Source organism: Pollicipes pollicipes, unplaced genomic scaffold (assembly GCF_011947565.3).
Source record: "Pollicipes pollicipes isolate AB1234 unplaced genomic scaffold, Ppol_2.1 Scaffold_3619;HRSCAF=4251_pilon_pilon_pilon, whole genome shotgun sequence".
Lineage (NCBI taxonomy): Eukaryota > Metazoa > Arthropoda > Thecostraca > Pollicipedomorpha > Pollicipedidae > Pollicipes > Pollicipes pollicipes.
The window spans coordinates 30,007-57,627 of NW_023596333.1; the positions used below are offsets into that span (position 1 = coordinate 30,007).

The 27,621-nt window shown below is 49.4% G+C and overlaps 1 protein-coding gene across 1 annotated transcript; it reads left to right on the plus strand.

Annotated features, from left to right (window-relative positions):
- On the plus strand, positions 1 to 26,262 carry LOC119092896 (uncharacterized). The gene is made up of 4 exons (XM_037215796.1): positions 1 to 62; positions 135 to 273; positions 25,948 to 26,074; positions 26,129 to 26,262. Exons 1-4 carry the CDS (start codon positions 1 to 3, stop codon positions 26,260 to 26,262), a joined length of 462 nt encoding a protein of 153 aa, XP_037071691.1.
- The last annotated feature ends 1,359 nt before the right edge of the window (positions 26,263 to 27,621 follow it).

Below are 27,621 nucleotides of genomic sequence, written 5' to 3' on the forward strand. Positions count from 1 at the left end.
ATGCCCAAGAGCTTCAGCACGGGCGACATCGCGCGCCTGCAGGAGGAGGTGGCGCCGCCGCGGCGCGCTGTCAGCCAGCCGGCGCCGCTGAGCGCGCACGCCGAGCTTCAGCAGCCCCGCTTGGACCCGGCCAGCCGCTCCTGCAGCACGTGGGTGGCCGTCGGTGACCTGGGCACCAGCTCGCAGCTGCCGTCGCCGCAGGCACGCCAGCAGCCGCCGGCCGGCCAGTCGCCCTTCTCTGCCGCCGACCTGGTGCGCGCCGTAAACAAGAAGGTATGCCGAGTCTGCGCTCACCAGCCCCCCACCGCCGCCTGTCGCCCCGGGCTGCGCAGGGTATGCGGGCCTGTATGTGTCAGTTCACGGATCGCTGATTACTGCGACCAAGCCGCGATCAAGGCCGTACTTTTCCTTTTTAAAGGAGCTCACCCTGGGAACGCGCCCCCTCCTCTCCCCCCCCCCCCCCGCCGTGACGTGTTATTGCCCAGGAAAAACAGCTCGAAACGTCCGATGGCGGTGTCAGAGGCGGCTGGCGGCGTGAGTTGGTTGGCCTGGGGCGGACTGATCCGTCACCGATCGGCTCCAGCCGACCGGGGCTGGTGGGCTGGCTGGTGTCACCGCCAGCCACAGCACCTAATCCCATCATTAGGAGTAGACGACGCTGCCCTCGTCGTTAATGACCTGTTTACACGGCCTAGACCTGGGAGGACGGGCGTCGGGCCGAGGGAATATGTGCAGCCATCAGTAATGGCCGGCCACTTACTGCTGACATAGAACACATGAAAGGAGTGCACATAAATACTGATGTTCACTTACATGGTCACGCATCATGCTAAGCTTGCTGATTATGTAAAGTACTAGACTTAATGTGGCTTATGGTTAAGCGTAATCAGTCACCTCGAGACGAATACTTCCGGTAATTGCAACGCATCCGGGGATTCATTCTGGGGTCGAACTGCATGCAGCACATACCCGAATTCATTGTAATGCATGTGACATTACATGAAACATTTTGTATGCCAGGCAAGGCATTTTACATTTTCGGAGGTCTCATAATGAAATGTGTTCAAGGATAACGTCCACACCCCGTCCAAGACCAAAAATCATGTTCATGTTAATCACGTTCAACGTTGAGTTGAATACGCTGAACTGAGTGCAATTAAGATAGCTATATTTCTAACTCAAATGGGGCTAGCGAAATATCTGCAACGTACTAAACATTTGTTAACTTCTACGAAACATTGTCTTGGGCCTCATGAGCACATTTTGAGTCGGGCATGTTTTGACTCGTTTGTTTCTCAGAAGCCTGCACGAACCATAAACGTGTAGTGCGATAAATTGACACTACTGCGTGCTGCGTAGAATACGGCCATTTGTATATTAGGGGACGTCAAGGACAGGATAAACACTCGGGTAACCGTGTGGAATGAGTGACCGCGGCGCTGGTTACACATTTTGAGAAATCACAGCTACGGGTATGTTTGTGGGTATGGGTAAGGCGTTGAGCAAATGTCGGGTAGGTACTCCAAAGCATTACGCAATGCTAGTGCTCACGCTTCTTTCAGCCACAGTTTGTCTTCATTCGCACTGTTTTTTAGTAATCCACGCAAATAATTTCACGTGTGTGTAAGTTTTCCTGGGCCTCTTCCCATAGGCTAAAACTAAGTTCTGCTGCATTAATGCGCACGTGTGGGTGACGGGTGGGTACAACTAATCGGGGATTGTGAGTGGGTGGGTGTGGGCATAGCCACACGACTATCGGGGGGGGGGGGGGGGGGAGGGAGTTGCTTGCGGGACGCCTCATCCGTGAAGGTCTCTGGTGTGCATGCTTAATGGCTCGATCATTACCATTTTGCCGCCTGTCTGTTGGACAGACACATTGAGCTAATTAGCCATAAACCATTTATTTTGTCTCCTGTACCCTACGGTATTGCTTCATCAAAAGTCCAACAGGGCTTCACCCCCATTGAGAGTTTGTGTGTTACCGCCCCGCGTCAGTGGGCAATTCGCAGGATGTTTTTTTCGCGCGATGTGTGTACCCGACAGTGACAAGTTCCTGCATTTGGCAGTGAATTAATGTGGTCTAGAATAACCTGAATATTGGACTGACGGACACGCACGGCCGTGACTCGTCAAGATGCCGTCTTCAATACAAGTGTATAACAAGATACCCGAAACAAACATTACAGCCACAACAAACAGGCTGTTTGAAAAAGCGCGTGAAGCCAATGAAGCGTTTCATCATGGGAAGTCTCAGTGCCATGACTTAGGAGTGTCCAGGCTTGAAGTTACATCATGAGCTCCAAACACGACACTGTAAATCGCCAGCAAGCTCAAGTACCAAAAAAATGGAGCACGAACGTCAGTCGAGCTTGGGGTGCAACTGATGCCTGCGACCTTGTTGTGGCGGCTTTGTGATTTAAAGGGCCGTCACGATCGAGTGGTTTGTGCCGGCGGCTCCCACGTGGGCTCGGATTCGAAACCCACTTGTGCCGGGTTCATAGACACGCTGTACTCCAAGTACGCATGGAATTATATGGCGCAACATTGGAACTCGAACGCTTCCTGCTATCACTGCGGTGTGGGGGCAAACATGACTTTATTTAAGATGAATCGCACTTTGGTATCCCACGCAGGGTGTGTCCTCTTTAATATCCTACTCACAGGTCATATTATTGGGGAACCAGATACACGACCTTGATGGGCAGGGATTCAAACGTCCCAAATAGTTAGGTGGGAAGCGGTCCCGGATTCGATTGGACATCACAGCTCATGATGCGGGAAGCTGACAGATTCGATTGGACATCACAACTCATGATGCAGGAAGCTGATAGATTCGATTGGACATTACAGCTCATGATGCGGGAAGCTGACAGATTCGATTGGACATCACAGCTCATGATGCGGGAAGCTGACAATTTGAGTTACCGCGCACCATCCCAGCACCCCCATTTGAGCACCCCACACCCTGCATCCTAGTGTGTAGGCAGGCCTGGATATTGTGCATTGATGACACGGATGCTTGCTGCTGATGTACTAGTCGGATTAAAAATCACATAACACGCATCATGTGTCACTTAATTATCACGGAGAATAGAAAAAGAGGTGATAAGAATAATGACATCGACTGCGGTCCCCGTGTGGTGTGTAAGCATGTGCACAGCGTTTTTGACAGTCAGTTCCGACCGTCGGCAGGCGCGTTATGAAGTCCTGAGGAGTGGTTGATGTTTGGTTTTCAGCCGTGCACGCGCCAGAAATTTTGAAATGCTGTTCTCACAACCAGCCGGGTATGCAGACAGACACGTGTATTCGTGTGTGGGTACGGGTGTTTGCTGCTGATGTGCCTGACTTGTAGGTGTACGTTTTCGGGGCGGGACGAGCCTGGGGGAACGTGCGAGTTTTTGTACATCTTCGACACGGGACGAACTCGGTGGAAGGCGGACATCGGGCGTAATGGGCCGCATCAGGCTTCAAAGGGACGAACTCGGTGGAATGCGAACATCGGGCGTAATGGGCCGCATGAAGCTTCAGAGGGACGAGCTCGGTGGAGGGCGGACATCGGGCGTAATGGACCGCATCAAGCTCCAGAGGGACGAGCTCGGTGGAGGGCGGACATCGGGCGTAATGGACCGCATCAAGCTTCAGAGGGACGAGCTCGGTGGAAGGCGGACATCGGGTGTGATGGACCGCATCAAGCTTCAGATACCTGCGTACTGCGTGCGATTGGCACTCGAACGAGAGGGGATAACTTCGCCAAGCGGTTATGATATGCAAGCTGGTCCTTCGCGCCCCTTCCGGGTGAACGCGCTTATTGACCGTGTCAATGTTGTCAAAGACAACAGGACGCAGATAAGGGCGTAGAAGCACGCGACGCTGACCTCTTTGGCACCACTGCTCGATGGGGGTGCTCTTCTTCTTCGACATGAAAGCTCAACTAATTTAGTATCTGGTCGAATGCGTGCTTATTTGCTCTGTGGCGGGCGCATGACAGATGGGGAGCTCTCTTATGGAGACGACGCATCGACTCCCGCATGCTGTCGGTATACTCGACTGCGCTATTCGGCTGTACTTTATCAGGAGGAAGTTCTAGTTCAGCGTTTGCCAGGAGCATAGACTCTGATTAGAAGAAGCATGTGAGGCAAACAGTCTGCGTCTTGATTGCCCTACGTTGACATTAGCAAGGGAATGCGATAGTCCCAGCAGTCGGGTGAATCCCCGAAAAACTTTGCCATATTTGGAATGGTTGTCTTTGTGGTTTTTCTGCATTACCTTCACCATTTGAAGAAAGCTACAACTTGTTAATGTTTCCTTTGCAGGACGCTTGCATTCGAGATTCCGAGCTTCGCTTACGAAACACTCACTCTGGTCAGAGTGAACTGTTACCGGGCGGCCGAAGCGGGCACTGAATTTGTCAGCGAAGACCTGCGCCACACTGACAGCCCATAAATCTTCGAGAACGAAGACTTCGAGCCACTTCGTGACTAATTCTACCACTAACAACAGATGTTTGCATCGGACGGTGCTGGGAACGAGACTGGAAAGAATATCCAAACTCACTGCTTCGAATGGTCGGAATGAAGACAAACGACACTTTGCGGCTCCTAGGGACCGGCTCAGGAGAGTTCCTACCTTTATGGTGGCAGCACTGCCGACAAGTCTGCTCACCGTCATCCTTGGTACGCAGCTAAAAGAAACTAACGGGATTAGGCTAGGAGGTTCTCCGGCTCGAAACGACCACTTAGCACGCACCCGGGTGGCCGGCTGGATATCCTTCGTTCGGGTGGAGGGGGGGGGGGGGGGCAATTTGTCCACCCCCCTTGAGATCTCAAGAACTATGAGAGCTACAGAAACCAAATTCACAGGGTATATTGACCTTTGCATGAACTCACTTAGGTCAAAGTTTGAGGTTCCTAGGTCATGACTGTCGGGGCAAATAAAGTCAAACAAGGTCAAATTCCAGGCTGGTTTCCAAATTGCCCCCAGAACCTAGATAACTGCTTCTAAACAAAAGATCACGTGCTCATTGAAAGCTAGTGACCTTTTTTGAACTTCTGAAGGTCATGGTGACCCAAATCATACAAGACTGCTCTGAGTTTTGCATTTGAATAAGCGACAAAAATTACGCTAGGCAGTATGCTTCTAAAAACCAAATGTTGACCTAGGTCATTTTAGGTCAATGACCTATTCTGACCTCTAAGAAGTCCATGGAAGATGTAGAATTCGGTTCCTGCCATCAATAAATTCGAAATGAGCACCAGAAACTATCCCATACAGCAAGCCCTAGAGTAGCAAAACAGGTTGGTTTTGACCTTGCTCTGACCTTTTCAATTGTTGTGTCGTCTAAGAAAACATTTCAGAGATGTATGGCTTCGTCTGACACTCCGTTGTTGCATCAGATTAACGATTCCCTAGAAGTTACTCACAATATTTAGTTGTACAACGTTGCTCTCAATCAATATTGTGCAGGTACGATAGCGTAACCAGGCACTGACGTATCAAGGAACATGTTTACCAAATAAAGAAATTGTGTCATCTGTAGCAGTCTTTTCAACATAAAGTATACCAATAGTGATAAATAAAGCTATCACATGATATCAATAACTTATTATATCGGATGCTTGCTTCAATATCTTAAAACAGAGAACATTCCCTTTAATCAACGATGCACTGTTGACAAACTCTTCCTGAAGTATATATCATGTTTCTGAGATCGAGAGTTTTAGGATAATGGGATGGAATGTAATTTTACGGTCAGAATTCACTGTGATCTGGCCGCACCGTGCCATTTTCGCTTGTCTCTGAGTTTATTCGCCAGCTTGCCTGGACAATAAGCCATGCTCACGCCATATGGAGCGCGCCCGGTGACCGCAACCTAATCCCTCCCGCAATAAGCCGTCCATGGGTCTCCCAATCCACATACCGGCCCAGCAATTTGCCGCTCCCCGCGTCTTCGTCCGAGCGGCGTCGACGGCCGTGGTTGGGCCGCGGTGCACGGACGCTGGTAGCGAAGTGGCGCGGCCGGTCGGCGCCCCAGACGTCCCGCGGTCAGCCAGCCGCCGGCCCACCGCGGGGGGGGGGGGGGGAGGCCATCTGTGGAGCAAACAGAAGGACAGAGAGCCTGCTAAACTAAATGCGTTGTGTGGCGGCATTGCCATTCTCTAACCTCATCCACAAAATGTGAGTGCAAGAAGAACTCAAAGGCCGCGGAGCCGGCCTGCTACCAGAAACAGGGCTAAGCGGCCTGTGGAAATAAACTGGTTTGAAGTAACCACCTTTCACACATGTAATTCCAATATGTAACCTGATACAGGCTCAAACCACTTTCAGCAGCTTGAAAGAAGTTGTATGTCGGCCGGAGCAAACTAAACATTTTCGATACGTCGGAGTTTGCCAGCCGCGTCGAGATTGCGTCGGACCGTTTGTGCCTCCTCGCTCGAATCGAATCACCGCTTCAGGAGCCGCCCGCGCGTCCACCGAGCCTGAGCAGGCTTACGATGGGCCCCACATAACGGAAGTAAAACTGCCGACGCGGCTAAAAGTGGCGCGCGAAGATTTGTCGTCCGCGTTATGAAACACAAGTTGACTACGGTCTTCGAATAAATGAGACACGGCTAAAAAATTATATTCGGATCATCATTGCTCGACATCGGGACCCCGTATAAGATTACTTAAGCCTTAGGGTGCGTGAACTGCAAATGCTTAATCCGCCTACGAGCAAAGGCAAGAGCAGGTCAGCTTTAAGGCGCTTATTTTGCACGCAGCGTATGTGGTACGAGTGGTATGCAACATGCCACACAGTAGAAACACGAGTCGGTTTTGAACGCGTGTGCTAATTAAAAAGGCAGGCTTTTAAACAAGCGATGTCACTGCAAACAAGCGAATTAGTCGTGTGGCACGGATGTTTTATAAATGTATGACGACGATGCTGGTCCTGGCGATGCTGGTCCCGTGTTACCTCACGACAAAACGAAATCGTCGGGTAGACAATTGTATTGCTAATATATCAAGAATATGGCTTGAGATCCACATTTCCATGCGTACAAGTTGCACGCCAATCCTCGTGTGTAATTGGAAGGGTTTAATCACAGCATTAGCCACAGCCTCGTTGTGTTGCAACTCACGCATACTCACACTGCGCAAATGTCTCCTCAAAGTACAGTCTGTGTTTTCGGTTTTATTTGTAGAGAAAACAGCGCAAGAAACAAAACATGGATCCAATGGCCGGAGCAGTGGACGGTTCGCCTGATATCATGGCTGCTCAGCCAACTGCCCTGGCCCCGTCAGCCTGCGCCCACTCCGCCCGGCCGGTATCGTGGCTGCTCAGCCAACTGTCCTGACCCCGTCAGCCTGCGCCCACTCCGCCCAGCCGGTATCGTGGCTGCTCAGCCAACTGTCGTGACCCCGTCAGCCAGCACCCACTCCACCCGGTCCGCTGAGGTCGTTGTTCGGCCCGGGGCTTGAACGGAGTTACGAGTGGCGGTCGAGAAGAGATAAGGGTGTTACTTGGAATTGACAGACACTGACAAGCTTTCTGATATCTCCTGGCTTATCGGCTATGCCAGAAGCCTGGTACCAGAGCATGCAATTGTCGGAACCCCATCCAATTTAATGCAGCGGAGCAGGCTCTGCACGATGAAGTGCAGGAGTCTGCTGTGTTGGAGTGACCATAAATACATAAAATATCGGAAGGATTTGTGGGGGTATCATTCAACGAAATTATTTTCGATCATTTATTCTGAGCAAGGACGTAAGTCAAAGACGCTTGCTTCTAACGCAGGGAAAATTTACTTGCGCGATTGACCAGTCTGACCTGGCATATTACGGCCAGATGGTCATTTCCTTTAGGAGGTTAACACGCGCTCGGGTGGGGATGTGGAGTCAAGTTGGTTGCATCTAAACTTGCCAAGAGGAACCGCAACGGCTTCTGATATTTCCATCGGTGAAGTGCTCTAGTCTGGTCACCCGGGCGCCAGTCGGGGCTGTATCAGTCATGAGGCGCCGGTTGGGGCTGTACCAGTCACCAGGCGCCGGTCGGGGCTGTATCAGTCACAAGGCGCCGGTCGGGGCTGTATCAGTCACAAGGCGCCGGTTGGGGCTGTATCGGTCATGAGGCGCCGGTCGGGGCTGTATCAGTTATGAGGCGCCGGTTGGGGCTGTATCAGTCACCAGGCGCCGGTCGGGGCTGTATCAGTCACAAGGCGCCGGTCGGGACTGTATCAGTCATGAGGCGCCGGTCGGGGCTGTATCAGTCACAAGGCGCCGGTCGGGGCTGTATCAGTCACAAGGCGCCGGTCGGGGCCACATCAGTCATGAGGCGCCGGTCGGGGCCATATCAGTCATGAGGCGCCGGTCGGGGCCACATCAGTCATGAGGCGCCGGTCGGGGCCATATCAGTCATGAGGCGCCGGTCGGGGCTACATCAGTCATGAGGCGCCGGTCGGGGCCATATCAGTCATGAGGCGCCGGTCGGGGCCATATCAGTCATGAGGCGCCGGCCGGGGACTCTCCCTGCGCAGGCATTACGTCCGGCTCAGCGTCGGCATTTTGTAGAGCGGCGGCGGCGGCGGCAGGCAAGTGATGGTGGGCGTGGTTGTATATCTCATGGTACGTTCCGCGCTCTGTGCCGTATTATTCGATTTCGAAAGTGCCCGTTGAGCTCCATTTCTGCTGACGGAGAATGCCACCTGCAGTCATTTTCGGACGTGCAGATTTCCAGTTGCATTTGGCTCAGCAGACATCAGGCCCGATGATCAGACATCTCCAAACCTAAAAACGACATCCGCCCCCAAGACATTTAAAGTCTCCGCGAAAGCGGTATTGTGGGGAATGATATCCATTCAATCCATGGTCAATCCGGTTGCCGAGTCGGACTTCACAAAGGCAGGGACGAGTGAATTGTGTGCGAGATTGTGTTAGAATCCAGCTCTGCAATATTCTCACACGAATGGGCTACTTGGTTACTTGGATTACTGGATTATTTGGAGCCCTTTCGGCCGGTGGGTAGTGATCATTGCCCCGGACGAGCAGGGCGTTGCGAGGTTTCAGAATGAAGCAAGTAAGAAGAGGAGATGGTCAGATGATGTTCTAACACTGTTCGGTTACTTGGATTAGAGCCCTTCCGGCCAGTATGGATCATTTCAGGGATATAGGATGAAGTGGTCTGAATGACGGCTGGGCTGCATGAGCCTGAGGGGGCCGGGGGGGGGGGGGCCTTGGCCCACTGTGGCTGGTGCACGCAGCCTGTCCTACCTGTCCTGGACAAGCGGGACTTCGTGAGGACTCGGAATGAAGTGAGGAAGAGGATAAGAGGGTCGGATAGCGATCGGAGGGTCGGTTTGACACGATTTGGTTATTTGGATTAAAGCCCCTTCGACAGGAGAAGTGATCATTTCAGGGCTTGATATGAAGGGGAATGAATGACGGCGGGGTAAGATTACACGTGCTCAGGGGGGGGGGGGGGGAGAATCGCCGAGCCCTAGCCCGCGCGCAGGGGCGGGCGGGGATTCAGGATAAAGGAAGAAAGAGAAGACGAGGGTTGGGTATAAAATATGAGGCATCGAATGTTGAAACGTTAGCTACGTGTTGTGGTACATGATACAAGAAAATATGCATTCCTCCTAGTCATTACCGAAATGTGAGTTGTAATTGAACAACTTAAGAAAAGCGCTATGACCGACCATGTGAGTGCAAGAAAATGTCTTAAGCTCACGGATAAACATACAACACGACGAGAAAGGGGAAAAATACGAACACATAGCGATATTCAGCTCAGTGAACACTTCCAGCTTGTGCCGCCAACTCTCAGGAAATTGAAGCACTGCAAGTGACCACTGTCATACAAACGTTTCATGACGCAAGAAAGCAGTAACACCTTGAGGAGCTTATGCACTAAACAAAGAAAATGTGTCGTCTGGAGCGGTCTTTTCCACTTAAAGGTATATCAATAGTAATAGATGAACTTATATCATCAAATTTTATGCTCGCTTTAATGTCTCCAATGAGGAGCATTCCCAAGAAAGTCTCAAAAATCAAGCATTAAGAGCCACGAGAAAGACGTGATTGGAAACATGTTGTCAGACTGCATCAAATAAGTGTGACCGAACAGTGGCGGATGTGACTTTTGCCTTGTTAAAGGGGATGCTCCATATTTAAAGATACAGGAGTCAGTGTCAGCTATAATGAAATAAACTCAGTTAAACCTATCCATATGCTTTCAGTTCGAAAAGCCTGCTCTAGACAGCAATATTCTCATATTTTACAAACATGGTTGTCAATGCGTGATTGCTTGATTGCGCCATGGAACGTCTGGTGACATCACTCATTTGAAGTTCTTCAATATCCCGAGGTATGACGACACCGGCTGGGAATGTTCGCTAACCAATTATTGTTTGGTCCTTGTGTTTTGCCCCTTTCTAGTGGTGTTCTTGCATACTTATCTGCGAGTTTAAGGTGCTTACTTGTATGCACATGTTTTGTCATAGCGTTATTCTTAAAAGGGGATGTTCCATGTTTGAATAACTAAATAAAGCATCAGATATGATAGCATAAGCTGACTTATAACTTTTGGCGCACTTTGGTGTGCAAAAGACTGTTCTAAGCAGCACAATTTCTCTGTTAAGTAAATATGCTTCCCAATACGTCCTTGTTTAATTATGTCATGGTACCTTGCACAGCATTGATGGAGAGTCCATTAATGACCGTTTTTATCTGGAAATCGTGCTCACGAACGCCAGATATGAATGACTCGACAGTTACATTTTCCTCGACTTTGATTGCCGCAAGACTAATGAAAAAGCAGAATTTGAATGACGTTATTATGGCGTTATGGATGCCTCGGTGACCTTAAAACACTTTCCTGGAAGTAATTTGCACATCTTTGCAAGCGTGTAGCTCAGAGACCAGATAGGTGTAATTCTTAAGAAGGGCACGGCTGTGACCTGCACCGAGTGATATTTAAGATGGCTATAACAGTTCAAAATCTCATACGAATTTTGAACACTCCCTTCGAGTTGTTTAATTGCAGGCCTTACTTCCGTGAAAGCCAGGAAAAATGCACAGTTTCTTGTATCAAGTAGCAAAAAGTGCAATTCGTGTTAGAAATCTGGCATAGCTTGCATAACATTGGTTGAGAGCCAGTTGACGGTCGTTATGTCAGGAAATCGTCCTTACAAATACCGGATATGAGCGACTCGAAAAATATTTGATTGACCTTGAACCCCGCACGGCCAATGCCATGGCATTATTCGAATGACGCCTTACGGTGTCATGGATGCGTTGAACGTTGAAATGGCCCGCACGAAATCGTCCGCACATCTTCGCAGGCACTTAGCTCAGAAACTGGATTGACTCAGGTCTTAAGAAGGGCGGAGGTGTGAACTGCGCCGAATGATATTCAAGATTGCTGTTTCAGTTAAAAACCGCGTACAAGTGCAGAATGCTCCCTTTAAATCAGACCACTTCCCGTTAGCACAAAAATATGCATGCCACAGTTAAACGGAGAACGGTATTAAATGGCTCTCAAAAATCGTATCAAAGGACTCTACTTGGTAGGCAGGAGATGTCACCTGTAATGAGACATGTCAGGTCAAAGGGATGGAGCAATTGTTCCATTGGCCCGGTTCAAGCTATATCAAGAGCTAAACAAGCTATATCAAGCTAAATCAAACCGAATTACTTCACATCTTTGTCCAAGTGGGTTACGCCCCACCAAAAATGCTACTTATCCGAAGCGGGAGCTGTGTACCGTCCTTTACGGTCTGCAGGCGCTATCGCATCACGTAACTTTAAATTGCCGACTGCCGATTTTAGAAAATGCAATTGCCTTGCAGACCATATGACCATTTTACCTCTGTCGGTGTCGAATTCACATTTCGTGAAACAGACATTCGTTTCACTAGCCATTCGATTATTTTTCATTCATTACAAGTGCCGCTCGTCAACTTAACATTTCAACCAAAAAGCACTCGGTTGTTTGGCCATTCTGTGATTTTCTTTCGTCTAATTCTCATGCACCTATATCCAGTTTCAGTATATTGACACTCACCTAATCAGCTTCACGCTAATTGATTTTTAGCCAATGGCACTTTGGCTTACTACATTTCGGCGCTTTTCATGTCATCGAAAAGACATGTCGCCGATGTGCCTTTCGCTCTTTAGCTGTTCGCCTTTTTAAAATGGTAGCAAAAAGACATAGTACCGAACAACATTTGGTCTCTTCAACGTTCAGTGAAATGACTTTCTGTTCTACGTCATTCAGCAATTGGTCATGGTAGCTTCCAATAATGCTGCAGTGAAAAAGATTCCGCTCATACATAATAAGCATGTGTTACAAAATGAGTGTGATGCTACAAGTTGGGTGCTTGGCAACCAGCACTACAGCTCAGAGATATGGTTAGTTGTTTCCTCGGTTCGATGTTTCTTCGGTGTTCCCATATGTCTGCGTGTGGGTGTGTATTAGGGGGCCCTAAGGGACATCGGGGAGCAGCGCAAACAGCATAGAGTTGGGGGGGGGGGGGGGCAGGCCCATCCAAAAGCATATTGAGTGACGCCACTGGTGGGAGTGGCCCTAATTGACGGAGGCCTGCAGTGGATAGCTCCGGAAAAGAACAGGTCACCGGATGGATGTGGTGAAATGTATCTCGTGAGGGCTCATTTTGTTATTTTTTTGCATTCTCTAACTGAAGCAAAGAAGTCGGAAACGGGGATGCTGTTTCACAAAGTAAGCTGGCGTGCTCAGTGGGAGAAACGGCAAAATCTACCCATTTTTTCCAAAAGCGGGTTTCTGCTCCGATTTGGCCCATTGTCTTCTTCAAATTTGAGAGCTCGTGTCTACTCTGATATGAATAGAAAAATGCATCCGTGGCCGAAAGATACGAAAGAATTTAGGGGCCAATGAAATAATCGAAGCATGCTCATGCCATTTTGAAATACGTTCGCCGATTAATGCGAGAGTGCTCCCGCCCACGCAACAGGTCTCTTGGTATTCGGGATCTTGCCCCCGTCTCTGTTCAACGAATATACCCTGGTCGATTTGGGCTCCTTGCCGATACAGGGTCCCACGTCTGGTATTATGGGCCCCTGACCGGCACACTGGCTCCCTCGCGATTTAAAAGGCCCCATCAAATGCAAGCTGTCTTCTGCGTGACATTCACGGGTCCCGGTCCCTGTGGGGAAAAGGAGACCCTGTTTTCCCTGTGGGGAAAAGGAGTCCAGAGGGGTCGAGCTTTAGCTGACTAGTTGGCCCAAGGTTGGGACTAAGCAAAAACGACACTTTTCATCTGTTTGCAACACATTGTTGTTGCTCCATCCACTCCAGGAACCCGTGGAGGTCCACTGGAGCAGTAACTCGTGCACTGCTAATTCTTTCTGAATATCAATCTGAAATTGTACAGATGAAAGTTACCGTCCGAATTACCTTTCACACGTACGAATTGACTTTGCAAACGTTCAGGGGCGATACTTTCAGACATTCCTCATCTTCAGTGGTAACAATAAATACATTGTGAAAAATGATATCGCGACGCACAGTAAATGTTTAACGGAGAGGACGCAGGGAAGGTACGATACTTTGCAATACGAAAAGAAGTGGTTCGTTTTTGGCCTGTTCGTTGGCAGCTGCCTTGTGTTGGCCGCGGGGCCATCGCGCGGCCTACCGAGATTGCAATGTCAGATGGCGGCGCTTTTGCTCCTAAAATATCGATTGCCAATGCTCCAATTAATTTCATATCTTTTCACTAATGGGTCTGAATAAAGGGTGACCATCTCTAGGCGGACATGGGCTTGCCATATCAATGCAAATTTGTAATCCTATTTCGATTTACACTGGTGTTTGACCCAGGGACCACGGGTCTTGTGATGGACCAGTTGCACCATAAGATGGGTCTTTTCTGGACCCGAGACGGCCCCAAACGCCTTTAATTAATTTAGTTAGACCATTTCATTGCATGCATTTCTGTGACCAGAGCATACGTTAAGTAGTGCTTGTTGTGTGAAGCAAGCACTGCTTAAACGAATACGCACTGCGGAAAAAAAAATACATCGGTAGGCGCTTTGGTTTCGCTGAGTGTACCTGCAGGGTATGCTCCTTGCCTACACCATGTCATTTTCACCACTTAGTTACATTATCACGGAAGATCAGGGGTGCAACATTCAGTTAGGAGCTCTAGGTGTCAACTTTGAAAAGTAAGCCGGTCAGAGCCGGGGAGGAACCTCTTTTCCTGCATGCTCGAGGAATCTCTCTTTCCTGTATGCTCGGGTATACGTAACCGTTTTTGCCTCACAGCTCCCCCCCAAACTTTTTCGCGAAACCACACCCCTGCTGCGGATTTTTGGTATCTTGGCATTTGGTGTGGGCTCGCTTTTTACAAGCGGGTTTCGCTTGCGAACTTTGCACAACACAATCTGTACTCTTGGTGATTCCTTTCCTGTACGATCGTTTGCTTACTACCCTTAGCATTCAAACATTTTCCTATGATATGTTGCAATACGATCTTATCCATACAGACCTTTTTCAAGATATCCTTTATCCCGTATGACAGTTTGCTTTTCAGCCCTTTCACACGATCGTTGCCCCCAATCACTTCCCATATTTTTTCTTGTTGACATGGCTGCCGCGCACCACCGTTTCTCACTGATGTTCCCTGACAACCCTTTTCTTTATGATCTTTAGGCCTGTGATCCGATGTGACATCACATCAGTCAGCGGAGTGTTCTAACCGGAGGGTCTTTAGCCACGTGCCAGACTTGACTAATTTTCGGCATCGAACGCAAAAATTGGCGCTGCCATAAAATTGGCCATGCGTCGAATAACATCCCCTACGACAATGAAAGTCCTTAAGAGCCAATGCCACCTTGTGTGTACAGCAAATCGCAAATCCACGTACTCAGTCCACATTCGTAAACATAACAGCGAGCGAGCGGGGAGCCATCAAAAAGTCCAGGATCGCAGCGTCCAGTGTTCATACCGTCCAGGATCGCAGCATCCGGTGTTCATAACGTCCAGAAAGCGTCCAATTCCGTGCACATTGGGGGCATTCATAAGGTCCAGGAACACAAAGTCCGGAGTCGCAAAGTCCAGAGTCGTAAAGAGTCCAGTGTTCAAAATGTCCAGCATCCATGGCAAACCAGGCTAGTTCGGATTCATGTCGCTAAATAACACTACAGAAGCATCTTTGAGTCCTGCCGCTATTTCCTTCCTTTGTCAACAGCTGGCACAGTCAATCTGGCATTCCACTGATGATCACGTGATGCGTACAGTCAAGCATGGTTACAATAAATTACCTAGACGCCTGGCGGCCGTGTCCGGCCTGGGTGCGGCCGCGCCTGGGGCGCAGATGCGTCGGGCGGCGGCGCGGCGGAAGACATGGCGGGGTGGCGCGGGCTCGGCAGGGACCGCCGCGCCCGCGGGGTAAGCGGGCTCTCCCGCCCCGCCGCTGCTACCTGGGCCTCAAATGCCAGGGCACACCCGGCTGCTCTTCATATTGGTATCGCCCCGATAAGAAGGTAACGCTCGCCATATAATATAAATAAGGCCATATAAGGTAACGCTCCGAGGCACTCGATGCTCAGGGGCCGCTTCACTGACCTATTGCTCTTTCCCCTTTTGAGCTTATTTGCTGAGGATCCTTCAGGTGTCAGAGCTCTCTCTGTGAACTTGCCTGGGCACTCTTGATCACAGAGGCGTCAATTAATGTACATTGATCTTCGGCTAGTGCCCTTTGTTCAGGGGATCCTTTACCCCGGCCGGACCCTATATGTTAGCCTGCCGGGGTGCTTCCGATCGGTTCAAGGGCACCACCATATTGGTGGTAGGCTTTTCTCGCTTGATGTGAGGACCCTTCACTGTTCATTGGAGCCTCTTGTTGGCCTGCGACGGCAGTTTCGATTGCTCAGGTGCCGTCTTTATCGGTCTCGACTTTTCCATATTATAGGAGGGCCTACGCCATTGACGGGGACCTAAATCTTAATCATGTTTATTGGGGCTTTACTTCTCACCGACTGATGACTGAATTTGCGGCTATGGCGATTATGCCGATGAATTCGTTATTGCCTTTGTCGACATAATTTTGATGCGCCGCCGACGTCGTGCATCTTATTTCCATTGTTTATTGAATTTGTGACGAACTGTTATAGCTGTAGGTACGTTTTAATATATTTTTAAGAACAGGATATTCTGTATTCCCCCGCAGCAGACAAAGCAAAAACTCTTCATTAGTCTTCAGTCAGTCAGCTGATCTCAACTACCCGGCTAACCGTGTATAAGCTAGGAATCAAGCTCGTGCTTGATTTCGATGGTATTTAGCAGCCAATTTAAGCGTTATGCTGCCATGTTTTCTTCGAAATGCTTAGCCTTAAAATGAACAGAAATCCACTATGATCCGACGAAGATGAACAAGATCCATGTATTTGCTTGCAAAGCACGCCTAGCTTTCTAGAGCTGTGCACAATGAGCTAGGCTCCCCGTGTACGAACGGCATACATAAGAATATTAAAACTTAATGGCCGGAATACGAGGATTTTTGGTGGATACAGCCTGAAGTCTAAGGAGCTCACAAAGTAAGAGGGACTTATCCCGTTGTCTAAGCATTTTCAGTGTACATGTGTAGAGATTTAGTTACCGTGAAGTTTGCTGCTTCCGATCACTCCGATATGGTGGTCGTGTTAGTTCTGGCCGGTGCTTTTGACTGAATGGCACATAGCGTTTAATGATGATGTATACACCCCCCCCCCCCATATATATATATATATATATATATATATATATATATATATATTATAATATATATATGAGACGATAACGAAACTCGCAGAACTTGCACCGTATATGACTGGTGGACTGACTCTTCTATATATCTGGCTCTTCATTTCATTCAGGACCCTAAACACTTAAATCAGAGATAAAACACGAGCATGCAAACCAATACAAACTGTGCACTGGACAGCATTCACTGGCGTTTACACTTGGCAACAACAAACAATTCTTTAGCCTTGCAGAAGATATCATAAGCACTACACACTGTTAATGACACAATCACACGCAAATCACAACACTGCCTGCCAACCACTCAACACCACGCGCCATTCATCGGCGTTTTGTTCCTTGTCTAAGTTATTTACTTGTGATACTGCTCCAAAGAGATAATTCAGTAGTTTGATTTATTTCTTTGTTTGGAAGTCGTTTGTGGTCACGAATGAGAAACGCATCCAGAATGTTGAGTTTCACTGTTTGTGTGTAGATGTTAAAATTGCGTGTTTTGTGTAGGCGCTCGGCGCGGCGAGGAGAGTATTGTGGTCGGGGCTGTACGTGTTTTCTGGGTACCCCCCTCAACCACCCCTCCGTGAGGTGCTCTGGTGAGACGTTGGTACAAAAACGTTGCGGTTACACTATTATAGCATACGAACCTGGCAGCAACACCTGGCAGCTGTCAACAGACCGGTGGAAAATGACCACGTATCGAACTCGGTTCTTTCCAACGCGTTATGAAGTCAATGGGTATGCGTGTAAAAGGGTGTCCCTTGCCGGATATTTCACTGGTGCAATTTTAGATTGGAAGTCGGGACGAATTACGGAAAGGCGCAATGGGAAGGCGCAATGACGTAATTTCTCTTTCTCGTAATCCTGCAACTGCTGAAACCCGTTGAGAGAATCAAACTGGTCAAAAAAGCTGAATTGCATTGATAAAGCGTTCTGGTCGGCAGCTGAAGGCATTGCGTCCCACCCTGGGGACCCCAGCGACTTTAAGTCTAGTGATAGCCCACAGGACCGTAAGGAGACCTTCAGAAGGATGCATCACGACCGTTCCCCTCCTCGATGCGGCTGGCCCTCTAACTGAGACATCCAGCAACGGATTGGCGCAGGGGCCTTCGCTGATGCCAGCAGACTCTTTACCTGACACAGGAGTCCAAAAACTGGCATCGAGACACTAATTCGCCTTATTAGTCCCGGGTTGCAATGGTGCAGGAGGATCCCTCGTCCGGTTCTGGTGACCCTGCCTGGCACAGGCCTCTCCACTTTCTCATTGTACTGAGAATCCCTTTTGTCATTTCTCATAAATCCTTTCATTGTCAGGAAGGGTCCAGACCAGCACAATAGGTTCTTTGACATGCGACGGCCCATCATCGTCCCTATTCAGACAAATGTGCTGCTGGTTTGGGGCTCTTGCCGACACATGGTCTCCTGCTAGGGACTGTGGTCACTGACCAGCAATGTGGGTCCTTCATTGCATCCTTGCTTCAGGTGTCCCACGAATGTAGGATGCCTTCTTATTGACATTTAAATATATTAGCCTTGTCTCTGCTCGGGAAATAACCGCTACGCCCCAAGAATAGCACGAAACGGACTGTTCGTTAGTCTGTTTCAGTCAGTTGCTTTAACTAAAGACACGCATCACGGGGTCTCCGATCAGTGCTAGAGCTACTCTTACATTTGGGGTCCGGCCCTCAGGCTGTGATCCCTCCATACGACCTCTGGCCTGCCCTTCGGGCCCTTTTAGTATCGGGCTGTGATCTTCGGCCCCAAGGGACCAAAAAAGGACCATCGGAACCCATGAGACCCTTGGAGCATAAAGGGACGGGGTGAGTCGTGCTTAATTCGGTTTCCCCGCGAAAATAAGCCTTAGGGGCCATTTTAATTGGCCCTGGAATCTTACATCGCCCTTAAAATGAATGTTTGGGCCGATAATGTGGCGTTCCAATTTAAATGGGTGCTCATAAAAAATAGTTGTTATGATGCCCCGCAATCAAGGTTCTTGCTGCCTTTTCACCGAAGGAGCCGAACCAGGATTTCAACAGTGTAAGGCAGAGCAATCGTGGTGCCTTGTATTTCGGTGCTCCTGAAAGGAAGTTTTGGACAACCTCCAGTTTGTTCTTTCAATTGTCCACCTGCATTTGGAGTCTCGAAGAAATAAATGCAATGGCGGTCCGAAGAAAGGTGTTGCTTGGCCGAATGGGCCGGATGCAGGATTTCGTTAATGGAGAGGACGGCATTATGATGACGCGGCGTAAAGCCCCAATGACAAGGGAGGCTGTTGGTGCCTGTTTCCTCCTTGACAGGGTGCCTCTTCCCTGAACGTTCCGATTGATAATTTTTCCAATGTTGAGGGCACACCGATTGTAATGCCGCTGGATTTTGGTGCCCTTTTAATTATGGTTTTGGGACTTTGTAAATGGCCCGCTTTGATTTAGCACCCCTTGGCAATCCAGATCATGTCTCGCGAGGGGACGGTTTTGTGCCTCCTCGCCCATGGGTTCAGTCCAGGACTTTATCAGGGGCGCAAAGCTTAACATGTTCTGCTCCCTGAATTAATGGCTCTTTCAGAATAAAGGGTTAGGGTCCTTTCTGGTACTCTCTGGAATTGAGTGCTCCTTGAAAATGAAGATTATGTTGCCCCGAAATGAAGGATTTGGTGCTCCTTCACCGCATGGGCCGACGCAGGGTTTTGTCGAGACCACGGCACGAACGTCGTGGTGCCCTGCAATTTGGTGTCTCATAAAATATAGGTTATGTGGCCGAAATGATTGTATTGTTGCCCCCTTGCGATGAGATTTGGTGACTCTTCAGGGCGTCCAAACCTTCTTGGGTCCAAGGGGGAGAGAAATGACCGCATGGCCTTTTCCCCTCTGGACCCGTCCCTGCTTTGTGGTACCTCAGGAATGTGTGCCTCTAGAAAATAAAAGCTAAGATGCCCGGTAATGAGTTTTTTGGTGCTCTCTCGCGGAACAGGCAGATCGATACTTTTGCAAGGTGAAAGGCATAGACATTGTGATGTCCATGGGTTTTGAACGCTGTTGAAAACCAAAGCTTTGGGAAATCTGAATTGCTCATTTAGATAGAGGGGCTCTTTAAAATAAAGGGTGTGGTGCCGTGAAATGAAAGTTATGGTGCTCCAAACTGGCTACTTCGGAGCCCCCTAGCCCAAGGGGCCAATCCAGGATTTCGTCAGGATAGGAGGCACAACACTGCTGTATCCCCGAAATTTGGTGCCCTCAGAAAATGAAGGGTTTGGGCCGGTTGTGATGTACGCGGATTTCAGTGGATATCGAAAATAAATATTTGTAGTCATTTGTGGTGCCCGTGAAGTTTTGTGGCCTTTTGAAAGTAAAGGTTGTGTGGATACGAAATGAGGAATTTGCTGCCCCTTCACCATATTTTGTTGCCCCCCCCCCACCAAAGAGACAGGGGGCATAGCCCCATCCCACCCCCACCCCTACCACTCTGGATCCGCCATTGGTCAAGTCGGTTGACCAAGACACATCTCATCGCCTCATCGCCTAAAAGGGTAGCACGTATTTTCTTCCTAATTTGTCATTCGGCTCCTCGCGTGAGCCCCATTTATGTCAGTTTGGTGTGGATCCGAATATACCGTGTTGTGTTTATTACTGCAAAACCTAACTATGTTCCGAAAGGTGTTGTTCGACATGTTATTGGCGCCTCCTTCGCACGAACATGTGTACTGGGCCATGCTGCCTCTAAACTCCCCCGCGCAGGCTCTAAGCGCATGTTTCCTTCAAGCCAACAGGTACCCGCCAGCGGTTCAGGTACGTACGCGAACAGGTACGCACGCTGTGTTGCTACATACGGACCGCTGCTATTGCACACAGCATCGCTCATCCCGTTTCAAGAGCATTTGCAATAAGCACTGTTGAAAGTGCTCTCTGCTGCTCTTGCCCCGAGCTCACGGTGTTCCTACTTCCATTACCAAGGACGTAGCAAAACAACAAAGCAAACTGTGCGTATTAAAAATATAGTTATCACATCCATAACATATATACATATATATATATATATATATATATATATATATATATATATATATAGTGTATACACCTGCATCGTGATTGTATTTCCCTTAACCATATGCAACGTCTGGTTCACTGACTTCTGACTTACGCGATTACGGCCATCGGTTGCCTTGGCCGATCAGCTGATCGTTCGCGCCATTTTCATTCGCGCCAGTCTGCCTGTTGTCAAGCGCGTGAAGTTCGGTGCGTGGATGAAAATGTTCTAATGGCATTCATAATAGGTCGGGCGGGGACGTTTCCCACTTTGAGCTTCCCAAGCACCGTAGTCGTTTAGCACCGGACCCCAGACAGATCGCGACTTGTCGCATGGGAGTTGGTTTTCGGAGGCGGGCTCAGTGTGATGAAACAAGGAGCAAGTAAATATGGAAGTAAGCAAACATTCTTGCCTCACATGGTTGCAACTGTCGACAAAATAAGGACCACTTTTCACGAAACACCTTGCCGATATCCAATGCAGCGATAGGATAATGTGTAAGACAGCGAGAGTAGGTACTTACACATACGTACGACATAACACATGCAGAAGGGATATCACCATCAACCACATATTTCTAAGCATCACGTGGTGTGAATTTGCACATTCACTCTCTAATTCTGGTGACACATATCTCCCGTTATATAACTTCGTCCACACTAGACTGTATATTACGGAGACCAGAAAAAATATGTGAGAAGAAACACAAATGCACAGTATGCTATCATCTTAACGGAGACATACATCAGAGAAAACCTGCCTCCGCCTGAAATGGCCAAAAATCAAATGAAATTGGAGAATCTGCCGCCACCCTACTGCCTACCGGCCACGTATCCTGAATACCGACAATAACATGATGCTCTGACATTTGTCTCGGTGTTCCTATATGCGATCGGTTGTTTGTCGCCTAACGCCTACACTTTTGTATTTCCCGTTTCAAGAGCATTTGTAGCATGCCCCACACATTGGGCTTGCCGTAAGCGCACTGTGTGCTCCTACATCCATTATCAAAGACTTAGCGAAACGATGGAAGGAGCTGTACATATTGAAAACTATTTTGATCATATTCAAATTGCATACCCGTATCTTTGTCATATTTCCTTCGATCTTGTGCGTTCACTGCAGTTCGCATTACGCGATAACAGCGATCGGTTGCCTTGGTCGATCATCTTATTGTTCGCGCCATTTTTATCCGCGCCAACCTGCGAGTCGCCAAGCGCGTGCGAACAGTCTGACGCGTCAATGAAGATGTTCTTGTTGTTCGGACGGGGAAAGTTTCGCGAGCATCTGAACCTTTCGGCGCCAGCCCGTGGACAGAGCACAACTTGCTGCGAGAGACTTGGTCTTTTGGGACGGGTCAGCGTGAAGTCAAGCGAGGAGCAAGCAATTATGGAAGGAAGCAAGCATTGTTTTTCCTGTTTTGCCCGCTATGGCTTCAGTTATTTACAAAATGAGGAATATCGTTTCACGAAAAATCGTTGCCGATACCAAACGCAGCAATAGCATGCCGTTTAGCCCTTGCCATGATGGCGGTGTTAATGGCACGTGTTTTGATACCAAAACGTGTTCCTAGATTTTCTGGTCTCGGAGCAGCGGCAGTTTGTGATGAGCACTCGACGGCGAACTATGGCTGGCTCAGGCGCGGGGGCGCAAGAGAAGCACTACAGAATGTATTCATAATTGAACAAGACACGCGCCAGTTTAAGGTTCGTGTCACTGCAAGGCTTGTTCTCGTTAACATAAAATTAAGCTACAAAGTGCGGTTTTCTGTAAAATTCGACATTTGACCTGTCAACAACATAAGAACTAGTACCAATCGTGAGATCGCGTTCAGAACAATGTACTGCTGTTCTCGGCAAGCTCTATCTTTACAAGCTTGGAAGCGCCGGGGAGGGTCGCGTCAACCCCGTCTCCCCCTATCAGTCCAATTTATGCAAAACGGCGAGTCAGGGCGATGGTTAAGACTTACAGCGAGCATAGGTACTTAAGATACGTACATCGCACATGCACAAGGATATTACTATCAGCCACATGTTTCCTGAGCGTAACATTACATGATTCCCCACTTTTGCACTCCGATCTGTGGGTGCCAAAACTCTCCCGTTATGTCACTCTGGTCATAATTCTGCCAGATATTCTGGAGGCTAGACAATCTTCACAAGAGACAGAAAATTGCACGATATGCTGCCATTTTCACCGACAGAGTCATCTAAATAACTTATCACCGTCAATCACGAAAACATATATGATTCATGTTAGCATTTGGCGTGGCAGTGTTTTTAAGACATAAGTATTTTTGAAGGTGTATTCGCATTGCCCTGCTTGCTGCCATTGACTGTCATTAGTGAACGGGGACACGCACTGAAGCTAATTTTTTATAGCAAATCCGATCGGCTTAACTTACAATCCGCGTTGTCTTGGCTGATTTTGGACCACTACCTGGCGCAAAATCTGATGCATGACTTAACCGTATGTCCCGACTGAGCGGCCAGAGGGGGTCCACGAGTTTACCAGAGAGGGCTTCTTGGACTGCTGGACGCTGCTACGGTATTGTCAGAATTTGTATTTGGCAATATTTTTGCTGTTATTCAGTATGGTCATTTTTAAACTTTACGGTTCCGAAAAGCTCCTCCCAAGGGGTTCCTGGACCCCTTGACTTTCTTCCACCCCCCAGACCCCTCCCCCTTCAACAACCAGACCCCAATAGAGTTTTCAGCCAAGATTTGAGACCCATGCATTTCTCGATCCGGGCTGAGCGACCTTTCCGACCCCTTTCATATTTCCAATCGGTTACTATTACTACACATGATACATTAGTCCCCGTCTGACGCCGGAGGTACTTTGACCAGGATGGTTGACCCTGAATCAACGCGGGGCCACCCGCCGTTTCAAAAAGGTCCCAAGAGTACGGGTTTAATAAACAGCGCAGGGATCCCAGTTCGACGCATTTGGGCTCCAGAGAAAACGGGCAGAGGGACCCTGTTCGGTGCTGGTTCCTGACTGACATGAGGCCCTTCCATTAAGGCGCCCGTCAAGAAGGAGGGAGAGGGAGGGGGGGGGGGGGTGCTCCGGTTCAGTACGAGCGAGATCCCGAGATATCCGACACGTCCGGATGTCCGGTCCGCCGGGATGTGTACCGCAGCGAACCGAGTGCAACCGAGTCAGGGGCCTCGGGCCCTGACGCGAAGATGGCGGCGTGCCCGACTGAGCTGCAGTGTTTCGACCGTGTTCAGGCTGCCCCACTGACAGGCCTCGCGCGCATGTGGCGGGGTTCGATTCTTGGGCGAGGGACGCCGCGCGCGTGAATGCGTTCTTTTTTGCGGCCGGGCCGCCTCCTCTGCCGGCCAGCCGCGGGGCGTAGCTGCCGACCGGACCGTCGAGCTGGGCACCTCTGGGCTGGCCTGTTTCCAAGCTCCGCTTCTATCTGATTGCACATTATTATTCTCACATATATACAGTGATTGAGTGGAAGCATTGTCTGCAAATTTGGCGGGCGGCGGCTTGTTTGTCGGGACGGGCTGTAGTACCGACTGGGGCCTAATATCAGGCTGTAATAATTGGGGCTTTACGTCTCACCGGTTGCTATGGCTATTTCGAAGCGGAACTCCTCTATTACGCATTTATCAGACATTAGGTACATGGGAAGCGGTAGTGGTGTGGCCAGGGCTACATCCCAGGATAGAAAAGTCCAGAGATGAGCACCCTAACCATTAACCACCATGCCACCATCGCCCCCCGCGCGAACTGCACTCGTCTCGATAAACTCCAGCCTGGTGTTGCTGGACCCCAAATTCTATACTTAGGAGGCTCTGAAACCCAAAAGGATGAAAGTGTGTCAAGATTGATGAAGTAGATGGTAAATACAAGTCCGCAATTCTCTCAATTCATTCGGCTTATCTATCGCAAACTAGCTCAGTGACATACACTCGGTCCCGCTGTTCAGATAATGAATCAACAGCGCCTTTAAGCGCGGCACGTGCGTACTGTTCTGCATGACGTTTGGCAGGCAGTTAGATACATTGCAGTCAACGTTTGTCCTTTTACCTCATATTTACTTGCAACCAGGAGTACGGTTCCCTATTCAGTTGCAGGGGTTTTGCCCCCCCCCCCCCGTAACTTGGGTTGCAGCCTAAAGATTCGTGAGAAAGTGAACCAAATTCGGGGAGAAACCATTTCTTCGGCATATTATCACGGTACCGTTCGTTGTATTTTCATCGCTCAGCCAACCAACTCATTTTGGTCAACCACGCCCGTTCAAAACGTATTTAAGCGAAGAAACGAGTAGGCTGGACCATTGAACATGCCTTACCAGGGAGTTTTATCCGGATTCAGGTAATGAGACAGCGCCCACCCCCTCTCTTTGGGAGTAAAGGCATGCAAAATTCAGAATAAGCCCCGTTTGCAGTAACGTGTGAAATAATTTGCAATTGGAGGAGGGAGGGGAATCAGTAAAAAAAACACAACACTAACGATATAGGTTAGCGTGCCAGGAGCTGGACACCTATGTGCGCGCCTACCTGGAGCAGACATCAAATCAGTCGGCATTACACACCAGTCATCAATTCGTTTAAAAAATGAGAAACACCGCCAGCACATACAGTAAATAACGGAACCAAATACCGCGAGTATCTTATCCATAGCCCACAATACCAAACAGCAGGCAGTCCGACAAGTGCTCCCTACGATTACCGTGCAGCTACTGCCGAATAACCAGGTATATCCGATGCCACGAGCCATGGATCAAAGTTTTGAATTTTTTAATGCGCCTGCTGCCAAGAGCGTGCTGACGCGGCGAAGTTTGTACGCTCAAACAAAACGTTGTCCATATTCATGCACAGTGGCTTAACTGGGCAGCATTGTACCGCATGACGTCCCTCGTCGGCCGAGGCGGGCGAAATCGACTCCGATAGCCCCCTATCGGGCAATATCCGAACCATTAAATGAAGGGTTGCGAGGAAGTAGGACATTATCCCAAACCGTGGATCTCACGCACGCTTGACTTTATGAACACTGGATTTTATGGTTCTCCTCTGTCCAAGGGTTTTGGACGTTTTCTGGATGTTATGAACGCCGGATGCTGGGATTCTGGCCTTTTCGAACACCTGACTTTATGAACTCTGGACGTGTCCATCCACATCCAACAGCGGCATCTAACCAGAGTCCGTTCCATCTGTCAGGTACGGCAGGACTACATCCGGCGGCGCCTGCAGACCGCCTTCAAGGCGCTGCGACGGCTATCGCAGAGCGAGTTCAGCCTGGAGCAGCTGCTGAGCGGCGGCCTGCCTGCCTCTTGCACCGACCTCGGCGACGGCCCCCGCCCCCGCCCCGCGCCGCCCCTGCGCCCGTCGCGCCGGGCAGATCGGCGGGGCATCACCGTGCGAGAGGTGGATCGGGAGCGGGGCCAGCCGCTCACGCGCTACCAGCGCAACATGATGGTGTTCAACTGGCTCCAGACGCTCGACGACGACGCGGACGAGCTCAAGGTCGCGTAGAGGTGGGCCGCCAAGGTCGCCCAGCGGTCGGCGGCGGGTGTCTCGGCGTCATTCACGTCGAGATCTCCCGGCGCCCCGCCATGACGTTGGGTTCTTCCACCACTGACTGTTCGTGTGTAGTGTTTGTTCTTCGTGTGCGACGTTAGCAGCGTGGTGAGTCTGCACACGAAAGTATCTCTGCTCAGCCCTCCACTGCGGTCCAGATATCGTGATAGTGGTCATGAGTGCGGGCTTTGTACATGGTCCTCAACGCCCTTATCTCGCCACCAGAAGCGGGACCTGAAAGTCCGCGAGCGCGCTGCTCGGCTTCGAGACGCTTCAGTATAGCTCTGTCGACATAAAGTTCACGACTTGGTTGTAAGCCAAGGGGCGAGTACGGAACTTCCCACTAGGGGGGGGGGGAGGCTTAGCTGAAAAATTGCTACAAGCACAGTTAAGTGCGCCGCAGGTGTGTCAAATTTACTGCCTGCGTAAAAGAACTACCTTCTAAATCTGCTTGCTTTATTTGTATACTACGTATGGTCGTCAACATCTATTCAGGCGCGCCTTAAGACTTGCTATAAATGTGATAAACAGGGAGGTGGGAGGCATGTGCCATCGGGGGTCAGTGTGAACGCGTCCCAATGTAAGCTCATGTATTCTCATACGGGCTGGCCACAGGCTGCATTGGGCAGAATGATGCAATTGTGGTTGGACACAGACAGGTATGGGACGTTTGGTAGGCGTATAAAGCAATTCCACAAACATGACTAATTTTGCTTCATTCGGCATAAGTTGCTGGCTTCTCATGACTTTTATAGAAAATCTAGTAGAAAATCTAGGCTGTGGCTAAAGCCCCAGGGGAAACGTTCATGTGGCGCTGTCCTGTGTTTGTTTCTCATGTCCCTGTCACGCCCCAGCATGTCCAAAGTCGTTGCGGACTAATTCCAGCGCTGAGAGGCGCTTGGACATCAAGTGGAGTGAACCTCCAGCGGCATCGATCAGCGTTCCTTTTGTCCATTGATTCAAGCTCCTCCTTTTGCCATTTTCGCACGGCCATTGAGAACAAAGACACTCCGCAAGGATACCGTGCTGACGAAGTGAATTATAAGACTTCGATTGATTAGGCCAAGGTACAAGTGTCACGATTGTGTTGGGAGTTTATTGTTCTACGCAATAGTATGCTGAGCCCGTATCGATCAACCACGCTGTAATCTGCAGAGTTTGTTTGAATAGAATACTGACATTTAAAAAGAGAAACAGAACGACAGTTGCTGCTCAACCTCCCCAATTCCAAGACTATGACTGAACATAACACATACACCTTACAGGTGTCTCGCAAAGCTATACAGTACCCCGGACCACTACATGTCCAACGCA

What these genes read in the sequence shown, in the direction of transcription:
- LOC119092896 (XM_037215796.1), top strand. Translation starts at nt 1, where the DNA reads ATGCCCAAGAGCTTCAGCACGGGCGACATCGCGCGCCTGCAGGAGGAG. An exon ending in GAGGAGGTGGCGCCGCCGCG is followed by an intron (nt 63 to 134) that starts GCGCGCTGTCAG and finishes GGACCCGGCCAG; the next exon opens with CCGCTCCTGCAGCACGTGGG. An exon ending in TGCCTCTTGCACCGACCTCG is followed by an intron (nt 26,075 to 26,128) that starts GCGACGGCCCCC and finishes CGCGCCGGGCAG; the next exon opens with ATCGGCGGGGCATCACCGTG.